The 19,559-nt window shown below is 29.5% G+C and overlaps 1 protein-coding gene across 1 annotated transcript; it reads left to right on the top strand.

The window, feature by feature from the left end:
• The first annotated feature begins 11,269 nt into the window (after nucleotides 1–11,269).
• On the top strand, nucleotides 11,270–18,281 carry LOC107449301 (SH3 domain-containing protein 21). The gene is made up of 2 exons (XM_016064798.4): nucleotides 11,270–11,419; nucleotides 17,872–18,281. The coding sequence occupies exons 1-2, from the start codon at nucleotides 11,408–11,410 to the stop codon at nucleotides 18,172–18,174; spliced, it is 315 nt and encodes a 104-aa protein (XP_015920284.2). The 5' UTR covers nucleotides 11,270–11,407; the 3' UTR covers nucleotides 18,175–18,281.
• The last annotated feature ends 1,278 nt before the right edge of the window (nucleotides 18,282–19,559 follow it).

A 19,559-nucleotide genomic window follows, 5' to 3' on the forward strand; every position in this document is an offset into this window, starting at 1 on the left:
TAGCAATTGTCCAGCAGTGTATTAAAATTCAAGGATAGGGTCATTTTGTAACACCATGTAACAATTAAATTTTTTAATTTATTGTTTTTATTGAAGGAACAATTTTCAAAGTATATACAGTGTAACCCTGAAAAATATTGCAAGCATTAATTTTTTTTCTTATCATAATTATAAATATTCACTGAAAATTAGTATTTGATCATTAAATGAACCCACTGGATCATGCGAGGGTTAAAAGCTTATAAATAAAAACGAGTGTAAAAGTTGTGAAAAATATTTTATCTTGTATAATATTTTATTGGTTAAATAAATTATTTTTGTACCTTGTTTAATATAGTTGCTGTTACTTTAAGACATAAAATTTATTGCTTAACACTGAATCATAAACTCATAAAATGATCTTAAAGACATTTTGTTGAACAAAATTTCTCAAACGTCGCACTTTTAGACTGGAAAAAAATTGCAGAAATAACTCTTGTATTACTTTGCTTGCTTTAAACAATTTCTGTGATTTTTCTTTTTTGTTGCTTATTAATACTTTAAATTATAGTTAGCAACTATTTATTGCATTTTATCCCCCCCAAAAAAATTCACGAAATTAAAATTCTAAATATAATTTTTTGAATTATGTTTATGTCTTTAGATTTTCAAGTATATTAAGTTTAAGTAACATCGTTATTGTCGTAAATTTCATCTGAATGAATTTTTAAAAGCATAATGAATGAAGAAAAATACACCAACTTTAATATCATTCTGTCTGCATATTAAAATTAACTCGAAGAACTCACATTTAGAATGTGTGCTCTTCAAATCAAATTATTGGCATTTAGAATGACAGCGCTTTCAAACGTAGATTTTACAGCATTAAAAGTCTTTAACATTTACGCGCTCATTCAAAATTTACGTTGCTTATACTTCGAAATCAAATGCAAAGTTTCAGCACTTCTTTAAAGTGTTTTCCGTTTATAGAAACAATGACGCTTTTATTCCACCTTGCTTATTTATATTTATATATAAATAAGCAAGGTGGAATAAAAGCGTCATTGTTTCTATAAACGGAAAACGAGAAATATGGAATAAAAGGGTCTTTGCTTTATTTCACATGTGTATTTTTAAAGTTCTAAAGAACAGAGAAAAAATCAATATTTTTCTTATCCTGAGGTCCTGTGGATATAAATGTGGTTGACGTTACTGACCCATATATAAGACTGATAGTTGTAATTACACAGATAATGTTTTCGAGCAGTACATTAGAGATTAGATATTTTCAAATAATGCTAGAGGCTTTTTCCTCGAGCAGAAAAGATAAATGATCTCTTCCCGACCGGAACAAATGATTCGAGTCCTTCTTTTTATTTAACACTTTGATCAAAAACACAAAAGTGGTTTTCTTTAATTTCGATTCTTTTCTTAAATCGGATGTCAAAAGTAAAGTAGAGCTGCTTTTGACTTACTGATAAAGAGTGCTTAGTTATTTGTAAATAATTAATTCATCGCACGAGAGTTGAGAGACTTATGTCACACAAAATGGTTGATAGAGAATTCCATCTATTCCATTCCCAATGATCAACCACCCAGAAAAATATTCCAAATGCTTATTGTAATGAGATACTTTAATATTTTGTTCCAGATCTAAATTTGGTTTGGTTGTTAACTCCACACTAAATCTACATTAATGGGTTATTGATGACGGTCTGGCATTCACTCTTAGTGATGATCCGATGACACATACATCACGCTACCACAATTCGGAATGGATGGCAGATGGTGGGAGTAGTCACTCCCCTTCAGGCTTACGCTTTTTAATTGTTTAACAGGTTGTGGATTTTCCGAAACTGATACCACCTATTGCATTACATTAGAATGATCTCCGAACCAATAGGGCCAGATCAGAGCAGATGCAGATTCATCAGACAGCTCACCTTTAACCACACACTTCTAAACCGTTTAACCGGACTGGGATTTTCCGGCTCTGGAACCACCGTAGATATTATATTACATTAGAATGATCTCCGAACCAGTAAGGCCTGATCGGAAAAGATGCAGACTCACCGGACAGCTCATCTTTAACCACACACTTCTGAACCGTTTAACCGGAATGGGATTTTACGACTCTGGAATCACCGTGGATATTACATTACATTATATTAAACTTCGAACCAATAGGGCCAGATCAGAGCAGATACAGACTGATCAGGCAGCTCACCTTTTACCACACTCTTCTGAACCGTTTAACCGGACTGGGATTTTACGACTCTGGAATCACCGTGGATATTACATTACATTATAATGAACTTCGAACCAATAGGGCCAGATCAGAGCAGATACAGACTGATCAGACAGCTCACCTTTTACCACACACTTCTGAACCGTTTAACCGAAATGGGATTTTACGACTCTGGAANCGAAATAGAGTGTTCTGAGAAGCTTAAAATGAAGAAATAAGCGTTCTAAAATGCTTTAAGGTATCCGACTACCCAAAAATCGCGATTTTCATCAAAAATTGACAAATTGAGTTTTATGTTTTACATTTTATATCATTTCATTAGCTTCAAGAAAATATTTAGTTTTTTATTTTCTGATCACTGGAAACGAAGTTACAGCTGTTTTAGCGGGAGCTTATCAGACAGCTTTCGTCTGCAAGTAGCGTTTCGAAACCGAAACTAAAAGTTTATCATTAGCTTCTTCTTATTTTTCTAACTATGAACTTAGATTTCTCAGTTCTCGTTCTTTTTTAAAATACTACTGTAAAGCCTCAAATAATATTTCATGAAAAATTCATATATCTAAACCTGGCATCATGTTTGTTTATATCTTTTTCAAATTGACACACGCTTTTCTATTCGCTTTTATTGCTTAATATTTGTTATATTTGCTACATAAGTTGTTTTGTTTTTAATTAAATTTTTGTTTTATTGTTATTTCTTAATAAATTGTTTTATTAAAATGGGTCACGGACGAAAGATTCGTCAGAAAAAGCGAAAGTTTACTGGTAATCGGTTCACTGCTCCTGCTATGGGTGACACTAAAGGGATTGCTTTTGATCCCACACAAAATGCCAGTTCCTCTAAAATTGGAAAAGGGTTGACTGATATTTCCTTTAAAGATAATTTTGAAACCCTTTCTGGTAATAGAATTTTTGATATTCAAGTCTTGATGTCAATATTCATGCTACTTTCTTGCCCATCTTGTTTTAAGCAAGGACTGTTGTTGAATGAAGACTCCAGATATGGCCTCCAATCAAACTTCTCTCTGAAATGTAAGGACTGTTCTTTTGTGAAGGGATTCACTTCCACTTCAAAAATTGACAAGGGGAACACTCTCAATCTTCTTGTCGTGTTTGGAATGAGAATCATTGGCAAAGGATTTTCAGCAGCACACAAACTATTTAGCTCACTTGATGTTCCATTCATGACCAAAACTTCATACAGGGTGCAAGAGATAAAACTGTCAGAGGCTGCATATAAAGCAGCACAATCTTCCATGTTACATGCATCAAAGTTAATTTCTACGCATAAAAATGAATGTGGTGTAACAGTTGATGGAACATGGCAGAAACGAGGTTACTCATCACTAAATGGATGTGCAGCTGTTCTTTCTGTGGACACGGGAAAAGTTTTGGACATAGAAGTGCTAAGCCAATTCTGTAGGATTTGCAACAAGCATGCAAAAGAATCTAGCACATCAAGAAGCTCTCTTGTGAAACATGTGTGCCAAAACCACAAAGGTTCAGCAGGAAGTATGGAAACTGTAGGTGTTCGACGGATTTTTGAACGTTCTCAATCTGAACGTAGTTTAAAATATACTTCGTACTATGGAGATGGGGATTCAAAAGCTTTTAATAATGTTAAAGATATCTATGGCCCTAATAGTGTCAAGAAATTAGAATGCATAGGTCATGTACAGAAAAGAGTTGGTTCCCGCTTGAGAAGGTTGAAAAAAACTATCAAAGGATTAGGTGGAAAAGGTAAATTGACCGAAAAGTTTATTGATATGCTCCAAAATTACTATGGTATTGCTATTCGTAGCAATGTTGACAATCTACCTGGCATGCAAGCTGCAGTTATTGCCGCGTTTGAACTTTTCACGCTTAAATTAGGTACTTATATATCTATATTACAATTTAATGATGGTGCAAAAGGGATTCTTTCTGTACTAGATAGTTTAGGAATACCCAAAGGCACTTATACCATTAAAGGATTTTCAAAAGTGGATGAAATACGCTTGATTGATGCCAAGAGACATTCATCTCTCATTGGAAAAGGCAAACGGAAAAGTTTGAAAGGAATGAAAAAAAGAAAAACTCTTTTATCTGTGAAAAATGAGGGTGCAATGTACAAAGCAGGGGGATTTTAATTCATTTGCACAAATAGATAAATGAACAAATTGATATCATAACTTTTAAATGCAGTTTTCTCAAGAGTTATTTTTACTAAGATTTTAAAACGGGGGACGTAATAACTCAAAAAGTTTTATTAGTATTGCCCTGAAATTTTTTGCACATGTTTTGAGCACTATTGGTGTTGAAATGACCTAAAATAATAAGAATTTTTCAAATATAAAAATTTTTATGGCCATTTTAATAAAATATGACCTATGTTTTTGACGAAAATTTATAGTGAAACAAAGATTTAATGTTCTATAACATGAAAAAATGCTGCTAGATCATATATTTTAGGTCATTTCAAAGATAAATGTCTAAATAATGTAAATATCTTTAAAAAATTAGATTTCATTTATAAACTTTTTTTTTAGAGTGTCCCCCGTTTGGATTATTTTTTGTCAAATTTGCACCAATTATTTCACTTTTTTTAAATAATAAAAAAAAATTTCATTTATTCTTTTACAATTTTGTCTATTATTCAACAAAAATTAATTAAAAATATAAGAAAATATATAAAAATTAAAAAATTTATTAATCAACTAAAAAAACCTAATCAACTAATATCAACTTAATCAACTTAATCAACTGAATCAACTTAATCAACTGAAAAAACTTATTCAACTAGAAAAACTTAATCAACTAATAAAACTTAATCATCTAAAAAGCTTAATCACCTAGAAAACCTTAATCAACTAGAAAAACCTAATCAACTAGAAAAACTAGATTAACTAGATCAACTAGATCAACTAGATTTTTTATCGTTAAGAGTAAAAGTAGATGGCTTTACAAAATTATAACTTTAAACTACAATCAATTTTCCCTTTACATGAAAAAACACAGTCAAGATTACAAGACATAGAGGAAACTACACGAATTTTTTTCCTTAGTTAAAAACTTAATCAACTAAAAAAACCTAATGAACTAAAAAAACTTAATCAACTAGAAAAACTTAATCAACTATAAAACCTTAATCAACTAAAGAAACTTAATCAACTGGAAAAACTTAATCAACTAAAAAAGTTTAATCAACTTGAAAAACTTATCAACTAAAAAAACTTAATCAACTTGAAAAACTTAATCAACTAAAAAAACTTAATCAACTGATACGAAGTTCACTGTACATTGCATTGTTGTTTAGTAAGATCTAATAATTCTCTCATTACCTGTATATTCACACGAGGATCCCTAAATTAGCTAATCTAAATTCATTTAAATAATATGAAAACAATAGATCTACAAATTATGATTAATTTTTATCCTGATTATCTAAATACACATCTTGATAATTACAAAACAATTAAACCCTAACTCTCACAAAGCTACATAATTAAAGTATAAATAAAGCCAACATACCCTAGACCCTTTCTCCCTCATTCCAGCGTCCTTCCTTCAGACTGCTCAGCTTCCAACTGCCGGACGGCTCCTCAAGATTCTTCACCCTTTCAGGGCAACCCCTCAAAGTCCTTCTGATTGGATGATGAAGAAGGGGCTGCCCTATTGGCAACTTATCGCTCAGTTGGTGAAGTCGCCGTAACACAGCTAAAAAAACCTAATAAACTAGAAAAACTTAATCAAATAGAAAAACTTAATCAACTGAAAAAACTTAATCAACTAGAAAACTTAATCAACTAAAAACCCTTAATCAACTAGAGAAACTTAATCAACTAAAAAACCTTATCAACTAATAAAACTTAATCAACTAGAAAAACTTAATCAACTGAAAAAACTTAATCAACTAAAAAAACTTAATCAATTAGTAAAACTTAATCAACTGAAAAAACTTAATCAACTAAAAAAACTTAATCAACTAATAAAACTTAATCAACTAGAAAAAACTTAATCAACTAGGAAAACTAAATTAACTAGATCAACTAGATTTTTTATCGTTAAGCGTAAAAGTAGATGGCTGTAAAAAATTATAACTTTATACTACAATCAATTTTCCCTTTACATGAATAAACACAGTCAAGATTACAAGACATAGAGGAAACTACACGAATTTTTTTCCTTAGTTAAAAACTTCATCAACTGAAAAAACTTAATCAACTAAAATCATCTTAATCAACTTTGAAATTCAAAATTCGTCCAAAATAAACATCATCTGCAGTAAATGTCATACGTGGACACTTGGAGAATTTTTTTCTCATTTTTTAGCACAGCAAGAGTCATTTGTTTTTTTCTTCCTTATGCAAGAGGAGACTCAAAGCGATTTCGAGATTTTTATTAAAAGAACAGGATTTTTTATCGTTAAGCGTAAAAGTAGATGGCTGTAGAAAATTATAACTTTATACTACAATCAATTTTCCCTTTACATGAAAAAACACAGTCAAGATTACAAGACATAGAGGAAACTACACGAATTTTTTTCCTTAGTTAAAAACTTAATCAACTGAAAAAACTTAATCAACTAAAAAAACTTATTCAACTAGAAAAGCTTAATCAACTAAAAAAAACTTAATCAACTGGAAAAACTTAATCAACTAAAAAAACTTAATCAACTAGAAAAACTGAATCAATAAGTAAAACTTAATCAACTAAAAAAACTTAATCAACTAGAAAAACTTAATTAACTAGAAAAACTTAATCAACTTACTTCCTTATGCAAGAGGAGACTCAAAGCGATTACGAGATTTTTATTAAAAGAAAAGGATTTTTTATCGTTAAGATTTTCTAGTTGATTAAAGTTTTTTAGTTGATTAAGTTTTTCTAGTTGATTAAGTTTTTCTAGTTGATTGAGTTTTTGTTAGTTGATTAAGTTTTTAAATAAGGAAAAAAATTCGTGTAGTTTCCTCTATGTCTTGTAATCCTGACTGTGTTTTTTCATGTAAAGGGAAAATTGATTGTAGTATAAAGTTACAATTTTGTACAGCCATCTACTTTTACGCTTAACGATAAAAAAACCTGATCTTTTAATAAAAATCTCGAAATCGCTTTGAGTCTCCTCTTGCATAAGGAAGAAAAAAACAAATGACTCTTGCTGTGCGAAAAATGAGAAAAAAATTCTCCAAGTATCCACGTATGACATTTACTGCAGATTTTGTTTATTTTGGACGAATTTTAAATTTCTAAAAACTGTTTTATGAGCTTTTCTATTCACATGTTTTTATTTTTCAAAATCACCTCGCCTCTCTTTCATGTGGAAATATTTTCGAAGGATTCTTGCAATGTGTATATATAGAGTCCCTGGCCAAATTATAAGACGCACTATAAGATTTTATGTATATTTTTAATTATCAGGTGATACTATACAGCTTTATTGTTTTTGCGTGATTTGCATTTGTTTAAGATCGTGTATCAATCGGTTAACATTGTAATGTAATACGTTAAAAATGAATACAAATCGGAAGCATATATAAAATCTCCTGAATCACCACGCCTCATTCTCTGATATTGCCCATTACATGTATGTTTTAATATACAAGTATTGCCTATATGCTAGTGCAAAATATGCAATTATTAAAACACTACAGTTCTTCTAATAATTTGGTCTAATTATTATATTATACTAATATAAAACATGCTGTAAGAAATATCTTCTATATTTATGTAACATATACTGTCGAATTTATATCATGTATAGTCTAATTTAACCGATGGATACACGACCGGAAACAAGTGCAAACCAGTCTCATTTACGTAAAACAATAAAGCTGTATATATATATATATATATATATATAAAGAACAAATCCAAAACGGTGCAAACTTTTTTTTGTTGTAATATATTTTTCTATATTTTATAAAGAAATATACTTCGAAATTTGAAATAAAATACTATGAAAATTACATGAATAAATTTTATACAATAATAAATATTTAAATAAGTTCGTGAAATAAAATACATAAAATTAAAAAAAAAATGCAATATTGCTTCATATGTGTGNATTTTTCTATATTTTATAAAGAAATATACTTCGAAATTTGAAATAAAATACTATGAAAATTACATGAATAAATTTTATACAATAATAAATATTTAAATAAGTTCGTGAAATAAATTACATAAAATTAAAAAAAAATGCAATATTGCTTCATACGTGTGTTATTTATTCACTCAAAAATATCTAATATCAATATGTTCATAAAATTTTGCACCCCAAAAAGAAATAGAAAGAGTAAAAATTAAAAAATAACATTAATACTGAATAAACATTTCAAATCACAAGTTGTACACATTGCAGTACTAGTAGTAAAAGCACAAGAGACTACTAAATACTTACGGAGAATACTGATTGGAAAATAAAATATTGCTTCATTTCAAGACGAATTTTAAGGCGAAACAAAAAGGCATATTTTGTTTTAAAACAGTCTTGTTAATGCATTAAAAGGCTATTTATGATAGGTTATTAGCTTATTTTATTCATTTTAACTCAGATGAAAATGAAGCAAGTATTTTCTCAATAAAAGACTGCATGGGACTCTAACCCATGATCCGTCTACCACAAAGGATAATTTACGCCGGGACTGTGGTCGGTGCCAGTCGTGTGCAGAATTCGAATCAACCAGTCATATCGCTGGGATTCAAGTCCAGTTTCCCCCATTGGACGGCGAACGCTCTATCCTCTCAGCCTCCATGACTCTAAAGGGGGTAATCATAAAAATTAGCAGTATTACAATTTCAAAACAAATATCAATAAAGCTAATTTTTCAATAATCTGTGTTTACAATTAACAGCCAATAGAGTAGTGAAAGAGTAGAAGAGGAGAAAAAAGTGCAACTCAACAGGCATTATTGAAAAACAGAAATGTTTATAAAATAATATAATTTGGTCCTACACTTAAAAAAAACAAATGAACATTGAGGCATTCAATTTAAAACAATTATGCTTGAAACGGAGTGGAAAATTAATGAAGCACACTTACCATGTTAATGATTTATTTTCATAAAATACAGCCACGGCAATTTTTAAAATGGCTTACTTATGATTTGCTTAAATTACCAAAGCTGAATGGTTATAACATTTCTGGTAAAAAAATACAATTCTGGTTAATAAAACCGAAATATATGATATTTAAACCATTCATTTCGTAATTTTTCTTTTTCTATGTTAACAGTTTGACAGATATTCAAAATCTCAATGTGATAGTTATTATTACTAAACATTTAGTAAAAAATATAAAATTAAAGAGTAAATTTAATAATAGTAAATGCATACATGGTTTTTATGTCATGCTCTAAGGCATTATGACAAAATTACCACATTTACCAAATTTTATCATTTATTTTAAAGCCATATTATTATTGATTTCGCGAAAATCATTAAAAAACATTTTTGTAAAAATTGCAGAGCTTTTTGGTGTTCCGATAGAACCAGAAACACGGTAAATTTTACCATTCTTTGGCAATTTTGGCCATGCTTTTCCTTTCATTGTAAAAAGGGACATATGTCGGTCAATGTAAAGGTAATAATTTAATCGTTGTACCATAGTGAGAAAAATCCTCTTACAATATTCAATTGTTTAATTTTTATCAAAAAGTAATTTTAAAACTGTGTATTAGATAAGCTGTAGTATGTATTACATATAACGCAATTTTCACAACTAGATAAGTTAAAATAATTTAATTGACTGTTGGTTTATTAATTGCAGTTAAATAAGTATCAAAGAAGACTTGGACGTAGTTTTATCTGACATATTAAAAACGGTTTTACGCAGACATTTTTTAAAAATACCAATTTCTATGCATCTGCATTTACTTAAAAGGTTGATTGGTTAAAAATTTAATTTGAAATTTTATTTCAGTGATTAAAATGAAGTCAAGGGACAGCAAATGTTTTCATTCTCTGACATCATCAATAGTGTATTAAGATCTGCGTAGCTTTAGAAAATTTTCTTCGTTTTTAAAAGTTTTCTAAAAAGGTATTCTTTGAAAACTCACCGTACACTGTTAAAAATTCCGAGCCACGTTGCGCCAATAATTGGTATTCATTAGCTGGCTACTCAAAATGGAGCTTAATTTTAGCATATTTTGGTATGTTCACTAGCTCCAAATATTGGTAGAAGGTTGCACTAAAAGTAGGTGTATTAAAGAAGTAAAACACCTTTTTTCATTCTTTCTTTTATAAACGCAGAGGAAGGTTCCACCATTCTTAGGTATTCTCAAAGCGCCTAAATGTAGGCACAGTTGCTATTTACCCTAACAAAACTGTTAACCAGAAGTAGGCTGTTTTAAGACATACCTCTAACTATTTTCTACCTCCAACCAAATTTAAAAAGGCAACATAAAAGAAATGAACTTTAGAATTAATGCAAATAAAACATTTATCTAACTAAATAAGTTGGTACTTGAAACAACATGCATGAGTCGTGCCGATACACCGAGACCAAGTTGTAAAGAAATCATGGCGCCGTAAACAAATATTGTTCAGTTTACTGTCACCGCCAAAGTTTTGTGTCTTTTACCAAATTTTGGTGCAGTAAGTTGCACCGTGGAAGTATTTCTCGATCATACTTTAAAATTTATGGTGTAACTGAAATAAAATGATCTTTCATTTAACTAAACTTTAGAATAATGAGAAACTTTGCACCAAATACTGGAGAAAGATATACTGAGTTTTTTTTACAGTGTATGGAGAACCTATAATTATTTCAAGCAGACAGTTATAAATAAACTAATGTAATTTTCACCTTTAAGACTTAGTTACCCAGAATACTATAGTATAAAAGGCTGATTCATTTTCGTTTTTATGTGCACAGGCATCAGCAATCAAGTTCTATCTTCTTTTTATGCATACTTTTTGTAGCCACTTAAACTAAGAAAAAGGTCACGCTCAAAACATTTTGTCTACAGTTTGATGAGGTAGAAAACAAGATCGGAACAATAGATAATACAGCAATTTCCTTTTTTTATGCAGACTTTATTAGTTCATTGAAATGCGCAAATTATATTCACATGCGTAAGTGGCCGTTTTTTTATTACTCTAATCACGGTTTACGGTTTTTTTCGGGTTTTATAAAAACAAAAGCTTTTTTTCAGTAGCGCGCAATCTAAACATTCGTAATTATCAAAAATATTCTGCAAAATTATGAAAGCTATGGTAAGACAATATTTATCCTAATCTTAATGAATAAGTTTTAATATGTTACATTTTAGCTTAAGTTAAATAATTTCTAATAGTCACTTTTATGTTTTAAGACATTTTTATGTAAGGGTTGCAAATTAATTTGCATATGAATGCATATGAAACAACGGCATACATTAAGTGTATGAAACAATATCCATGTTAAAACGCTTCTTAAATTAATTATCTATACAATATATTGAATTACCAAAGCTAATAATTTATTAATTTATTAAAAAATCGTTTAATGACTAGTCGCAGCTTATTAATTATCCAACGAATGAATCATTAAATTTCAGTTACTAAACCGTATATTAATATTTACTTTCATTATAAATTACAAAAATTAATAATTCATTTACATAATTATTTTATGCTTATAACATTAAGATTTATTTACCTTAAAATTTTTCGAATGTTTTCTGTGATTCTTAGAAATATTTATAACATTTAGAACTAATCTGGCGTTACACTATTTTTAAATAATTAACTTTGAATAATGTTTTATATTGAGAGAATATTTAAATAATTGAAAAGTATGAAGATTTCAGATAGATAAAAAAATAAGATTTTACCCTGAATAACTATTAGAATGATCAAGAATCACTTTCTAGAAAATGATTTTAATAACCTCAATTAACGTAATTATGATAATTAATTATGAAATTATGAAATTATGTACGTAATTATGAAATCAGACTAAAAATCTTTTTTCTCTGAATAAACATACCTTTCACCAGATTTCGCTTTTACTCTCAAAGTAGTAAATAGATGGTAGTCCAAATAGTTTAGACAGAATAACGGTCGAAATTTTATATACCTTAATATTTATTTCCCTATATCTCAAGAACATTTTACGAAAAAAATATTTTTTTTGCACCTATTTACAAAATTCATTTGTCTAAAGATGCAAAATAATTCTTAATGATTATTTAGAATTTTCTTATTTTATTTAATAATGGGCAAAAATTATTAAAGTGCAATGTATACAAAATTTGACATTTTAAAAGGCAAGATACAAAATTTGAATCTAAACGGTCAAATAGTTTCTTCATTATAATTTTTTAAACCGAGATGTAATTTTATATCTATACTTCATTATAACTATTTTGTCATTTTAAATTTCATAGTTGAACATGACGTAAAAATCTGTCTAACCCTCAATTTGAAAAAAAAAAGTTTTAATATTCACAAAATAAAATACTAAAAATTGTATTGAAACTTTTATTATTTATTTATTTTTATTTATTTACATTTTTTAAAACTAGTTTCATAATTCTGTGCAAAATATTTTTTGATTTACTTTGTATTACGAATTTCTGCTTCACCAGCAAAAGGCGATGTGAACAAAAATTATAATAATCTTAAAAATTTTAATGATGAATATGTTAAATCTATTTGCAAATTTGAAAAATTATCGTTTGGAAGTGAGCCGTGTTAGAAAGATTTCATCTTTAACGCAGAAAAAGACACCAGTGCTTCATGCTGTATTTCATAACCAGAAATTATTAATGTGCTAAATATAATATTTTTTACTCAACTTGACTTGTACTAATACAAAATAATGGAAAAAAGAACGAAAATATATTTAATTAATAGTCTGCGTTAAAAATCTATTGAAAATTTATTCTGTTATTTTTTAAAGAAAAAAGATTTTCCAAATTAATTGTCAAGTAAAAAAAAGTTGCATTATAAACATCTTAGATTTGCAGGTTGTTATAAACTCTATCAATTTTACAAACATCCCTTGTTTTGATTTTCTTAAGAGGATGATTATTTTATTGTGTTTGAAATGTGAAGAAAATGAAATAAAAGATGGTTAACATATCTAAATTTTTCAGATTTATTTATTTTCCAGCGTCATTTTCATCTTTAGTACAGTTCTTATATCTGACGTGGCTGCCAATTATTTAAGTAATGTGAATTATGCATGATGCATGTAATAGGGAAGGGTACAGTTAGAAAAAAATTAATATTTAAATAATGGTGTATGCAACAGTAGTTGAAATTTAAAATAGTGCATTTGCACTTTGGTATTTTATGAAATTTTTAGACTTTCAAAAACATAGATATAATTTAACAAAGAAAAAACTGATGCTAACTTAAAATGATATTCCACTAAGTTAGCTGTTTTTTACTTACGGATTTTTGAAAAATCTCTTATTTTCACTTATGTAAGTTTGATTTTTTTTTCATGGGAGCATGAGTATTTCATCAGAACTGACGCATGCGCGCTAGAAGAGCGCATGCTCATTTTTCTCGAAACCCTGCTGGAATAAGCTGACGTAAATTTTCGAAATCTTTTAATTTAATCGAATGAGAACTTAATGTGTGATACAGTGCCGACTGCAACTTGGGAAAATTGCATGGATAATTGAGTTAACTATTGCTCTAACGAATTGTAGTAGCATGGGGTTGCATGCGGGTTTTAACTTCTTTAAGACATATATTAAAGTTGTGTTGCACGTTTTGCTTCCAATTATATTCCAATTTTTCAATGCATGCTCGTAGTATAGAACAAAATTAGGAAGAAAAAAAATAGTTCTCTATTTTGAAAGTCTACATAACATTTTTTTAAACCCAGATATTTGTTTGTTTTCTATGTGTGATATGGTATATTATTCAACTGAATTTTTCAATTATGTAAATGAGTATATGTAAATAAATTATGTTAATGTATTATGCAAATAAGTTATGAGTATTCTTGGGAAAGAAAGGCATATTTAATTCCCGACATAGTGTAAATGCCATTTTTCAGGTTGAGGATTTATCAATTTTAAAATAATTTTCAGTCTAGTCATTTATCAAAGCCACTACCACATTTGTGGCCTATTTAAACATTGCTGAATGTAATACCTAGATTGCTCATAGAAAAAGTTTTTCACTTAATCAATGAGTAATTGGGCATTTTAATACGATTATAAAATGAAGAAATTTAAAAAAACAAAAAATATCTTAAGTCAAGCACTTAGTTGAAGTAAAAAATGTTAAAACCACTCCATACGTTAGTCATATATAGAATATATATTTCTCTTACACGGTGACAAAAAAAGCCCTCATTACAACTCCCTGAATGGCAACGCTAGAAAATCGACCAATGATTGCCGCAAAAAATGTTACATGTCAAATCTAGCTGGGATGGCTCAACATATAGCGCTTTTAAAAACGGAAACTGAAATAATCAGAGAGAGAGCATAAGCTAGGTAGATGAGAGTAGTCTTTGTCGACAGATCTCTATTTTAGTATTTTGTCGAAAGCGCTTTTTTTCACGAATTTATATATTACGAATTTATTTGACGATTTTTGATTTATATCACGAATTATACTATNGCCAAATCTAGCTGAGGTGGCTCAACATATAGCGCTTTTAAAAACGGAAACTGAAATAACCAGATAGAGCATTCTCACCAAATACTATTAAGCTAGGCAGAAGTGAGTAGTCTTTGTCGATAGATCTCTATTTCAGTATTTTGTCGAAAGCGCTTTTTTTTCACGAATTTATATATTATGAATGTATTTGACGATTTTTGATTTATATCACGAATTTATTTGTTTTACTAGAATTTATTTGTTTATGCAAGTTTTCCCATTGCAGTTCACTTATTTCAATTTTTAATAGACTTAATTATAGCCAAAATTTTAACCTTTTTAAAGAGATATCATGACAATTCTTTTTTTCTTAAGATTTTATACTATAGCACATTTCTAATAGGTTTAACGAATTACATGTCATTTATTTGAATTCAAATTTATTTTAATGACTTAGTATTTACTAAAAAGATGTAATTTTTTTTTTAAAGTTGTTATATGGATTTGAATGATTGTTTTGAATTCTTAGAATTTTGTGCATTTGCAATGTACCTAAGTTAGTAGCGAGTGAAGCGAGCTTGGTTTGCGAAGCAAACCATGTAAGATTGCGTAGCAATTTTCGGGGGTTGGCGAGCGTTAGGAAGCAGGAGGGAGAAGAACACTAGTTTAGATAAAAACTTAATATACCTACAGGGTGCTCTCCACCCTAATAGCTGTCAGGATGTTTCCCCACTCCACAAATTTAAACAAATATTCCAGTTTCAAAATAAATAAATATAGAAATACATGTGCAATGTAATTTTTTTTAGAAAAATAATTTTTACAACGCTTATCGTTATTTCTGTCTGAACACATTGCAAAGCTATCAATTACGCTGCTTGACGATTGCTAAAGAACAACTGATTTATGCAAAGTACAGTTCTTAACATCTGTACAACAATTTTTTCTTGTTTCCACTTATAATATGACTTAACTTGCGCCAGCATTAGTTCTCGAAGTGCACACAGCTGAATTAATCAGTGGTGGTTCAATCTATTTAATCAGTGAAATAATTAGTGGTGAATTAAATTAACCAAAACAATATTTTTCCCACCCACAGATAAATTGATAACACTTTTACATCATTCTCTTGACCCTGATTGTACAAACTGTAAAAAATTCTGAATAAAATTACGGTAAAAATTACCGATACTGAAGGTCAGGTGCTTTTTAATGTAAAATCTATTTTGACGGGAACATATAATGGGACAAAAAATCTCATATACCGTAATTTTTACAGTAACGTAATTTTTACGGTAACGAAATAATTACCGTAATATCACTAAATCACTCTAATTAAAGATAAAAACGATGCATCATTATTAAAGTAAAAATTGTGGTATAATTTTTACGGATAATGCACAAAATGTACGGGCACCTTACCGTAATTTGATCTGGAACAATTACAATTATATAGATTTGAAACAATTATCTAGATATGAGTATCACTTTTTTCTTAAATTGAGTTTACAAATGGTATATGGTTTGTTTGAGAACTGTAAGCATATTAGAAATCGTGCATAGGTATTTTTTATAAACAGGCATTTAAATGAAATAAAAAATGGAACCCACATTGTTATTATAACAGCCTTCTTCGAAACTTAGCACGTATTCTTAGGGACGTTGTTTCTGTGGGTTACCACTAAATTAAAGCACTGGTTGTGCTTTGCCTAATTTTTTACTGTGCGATATGACAAAGTTGTATGCATTGAAAATTAATATAAAAATTTCTGGAAGACTAGGTTGGCCAAAAGAAGATATAAAAAATCCCCCCCACCCCAATTTTTTTTAAATATCCTGTCATCTTCCAACTATGGCAGTAGTACATAATGTGCTTTTCTAATCTGTTATTTTGCAATTGTGAGTTTAAGGATTGATTATTGAATTCCCAAAAGGAAGTATCAAGAATTAAAGTAAAATAAAAGGACACCAAATTAAGATAAAATAAGTTCATCAGAAATATGATTTGAAAACTAGGTTTTTTTTCAATTTTAGACGAATAGTGAATGAATCATTTATATTGCGCGGAAGACAGTTTACAGTCTTGTGCCAGTTATTGGGTACGTTGACAATGGATCCATTTGTCCCTAACTGATGATCAACACCCAATCTTCGTATTTGCATGAAAGGGGTTCGGAGAGTCACCATTTGCTGTTCGGTAGGATTCAATTCTCTCAATCACTTTAGTACTTTTGTGAGAGACGGGCCTTAGGCTTGCATTTGCAATGAATTCCTTCGTTTTTCCGTTTGTGTGTAACGCTTAAGATATTCCCGTCTACGTTCTTTGGCTTTTTCAGGCTCGGGAAGTTTAGGCCTTGGCATCGTGTTTTTCTTGTTTCAACCCTAACCTTTGGAACCGTGTCAATTACTTTGTGATATTCACCCTGAATTAGCATTGAAAACGATCCAGTTTGAAATGTACGTTAGAATTTCTGATTCTTAATTAAAACAATAAAAACAAAAATATCGTTCAAATGATGAAATTCTCTTTTATTCACTACTCAGGAAATATTTATGGTATCTCTCTGGTTCTATATCTCAAAAATCAGTAATGCATGACAAAATTAAAAGTGAAGAAAAAGAATTCTAAAAAAATTATCTAACAGCAGCGGTCGCCATAGCAACGCATGCGCATTGTTTGCTATTATTTTTGATTATTGTAGTTGAAAAGGGAGGACACCATGAAATTCAAACCAAGACTCATTTTGCCAATGGGTCATAAAATAAAATAAAATATATAGATTCTGTCCAAATAAGGCACTAGTAGTTAAAGTGCATTTCTTATTTATATATTTCATTTTACGCTTTAGAGGTTGTTGATTTGAGGATTATTAAATTTGGCTAAAACAACATGCCCCCAAAATATTTTGAAATATAAATAAAATAAAAAAAAATCCTACTTAAAATTAAAAGTGTGCCCCTTCCCCCCAAAAAAGGGACTTGCTTCATAAATACCCCGGTCACTCCTGAATTCCCGTTTCCTACATTTTCAAAATTACCTAATTTATATTCATTTTGCTAAAAATTAGACATGAATGGTATATCCAGTTGAAATATAACTTTCAAAAACCATGTTCCAGGTTGTTTTCTTTGTTATCTTGGTAGTAATTGCTGTTGTGGAAAGCTCCCCTTACCCTCAGGAAATTCCTGCTGTTCCTGGTTCGGATAGCATTCCCGGAGCTGATAAAATTCCCAAGGCAGATGAACTAACCAAAGTGCCAGACGCGGATACACTACCAGGAAAAGATACCATGGATAAGATTCCAGGAAAAGATAAAATTCCGAGTGCAGATGATATGCCAGGAAAAGACATGGCTGACAAAGCAAGAGCATCAGCTGAAGCAACTGCTGCAGTTGCAATTGCTTTAATCCCAAAAGTCTGATTAACAGTTTCCCTCTTTTCTCTAAAAAAGAAAATAAAAATGAAGTGTTATTATATCAATGTATGTGTGGTTTGTGGCTAAATAAAATATCAATGTTACGCTATAAACTATCTTAGTTCTATCTTAAAAGCCATAATCAGTTCATTTCTAACACAGTTGCTAGATTTATTAATCAGTTACATGCAGAAATTCTATAAAAAATTTGAATACGCGTTGTGTTATGTTAAGACTGCCTCATACATGTGTGCTAAGGACTATTATCGAAAGTTCAGATAAAAAAGCATACATATGGTTAATTGCAAATAAATACTGAAATGAGGAATAAACAAAAACCTTTTTGAAATTTGAATAATTCCAGTGGAGGAAGGGGCATGCAATAAACATCAAAAGTGGTTTGATTGGAGGTTGAAACCTGAAGGTTACTTTCTGTACTCTTTGTTCGCTATACTTGTCTTCTCGCGGAATCAAAGAAGTCTAGTTGTTTACTACATTCTCCTTCCTATATGGTGCTTAATTAGATATTCATAGAATTTTTGCTTTTTCCTCGGTTAAATACTAATTTCTTACCCCCAATTGCTGTTAGTAACGAACCAAGCAACAGATCGAAATTGAGAACGCATGTGAGTGAAAAGGTAGTAATTTTTAATAATGATGCCTGCTGAAATGTTACAACTAGACTTCCCAGCCAAAGCTTGTTGCGTTTTTTATTTCGTTTTTAGTATGGTGTTGCAGTTTTCCATTGTTGTCCATGAATTTTTTTTGGTCGGAAAATCACGTGATAGGATCTAGTTTTTCCTCATTCATTCCCATATTCTTTCGGTTGTCATCAGCGTAAAATTAATAAAAATCGTAAAGGTATTGTTTTGCTATAAATATTTTTGTATCCCTAATTAAAAGTTATTTTCCTGTACTGCTATTATTCCGCTTTTAATTCATGACTTTAAAAATAAGAGAATTGTTGCTTTCTTTATTATTATTATTATAATGTAGTTCTGGACTATATTTTAAGATAAATTTACTTAGAAAGGTGGTCTAATCTTATTAAGCGTTTTACATTTATTAATAAATAACGTTAAGACAGTTAAAGAGAATAATACAGAGAATAATAAATACAGTTAAAGAGATTTGTTAAATGATTTCTACCTAAACGGTCACATTCATGCACAATGAGATACAAGCAAATATAGTATTTAATATATTCACCCGTTTGGTAAGCGAAATATTAAATTACAGTTGCGAAATCATAAAATTTAATGTTATAGCAAAATAAATGTTATTTTAAGAAATATGATTACTTAGAAAAATTACTTCTATTCACCAATAAACCTAAATAATTATAATACTAAAAGATTTTAATATTTGGAGACCTTCCAACTATGGCAGTA

The sequence above is a fragment of the Parasteatoda tepidariorum genome, chromosome 6, assembly GCF_043381705.1.
Source record: "Parasteatoda tepidariorum isolate YZ-2023 chromosome 6, CAS_Ptep_4.0, whole genome shotgun sequence".
Lineage (NCBI taxonomy): Eukaryota > Metazoa > Arthropoda > Arachnida > Araneae > Theridiidae > Parasteatoda > Parasteatoda tepidariorum.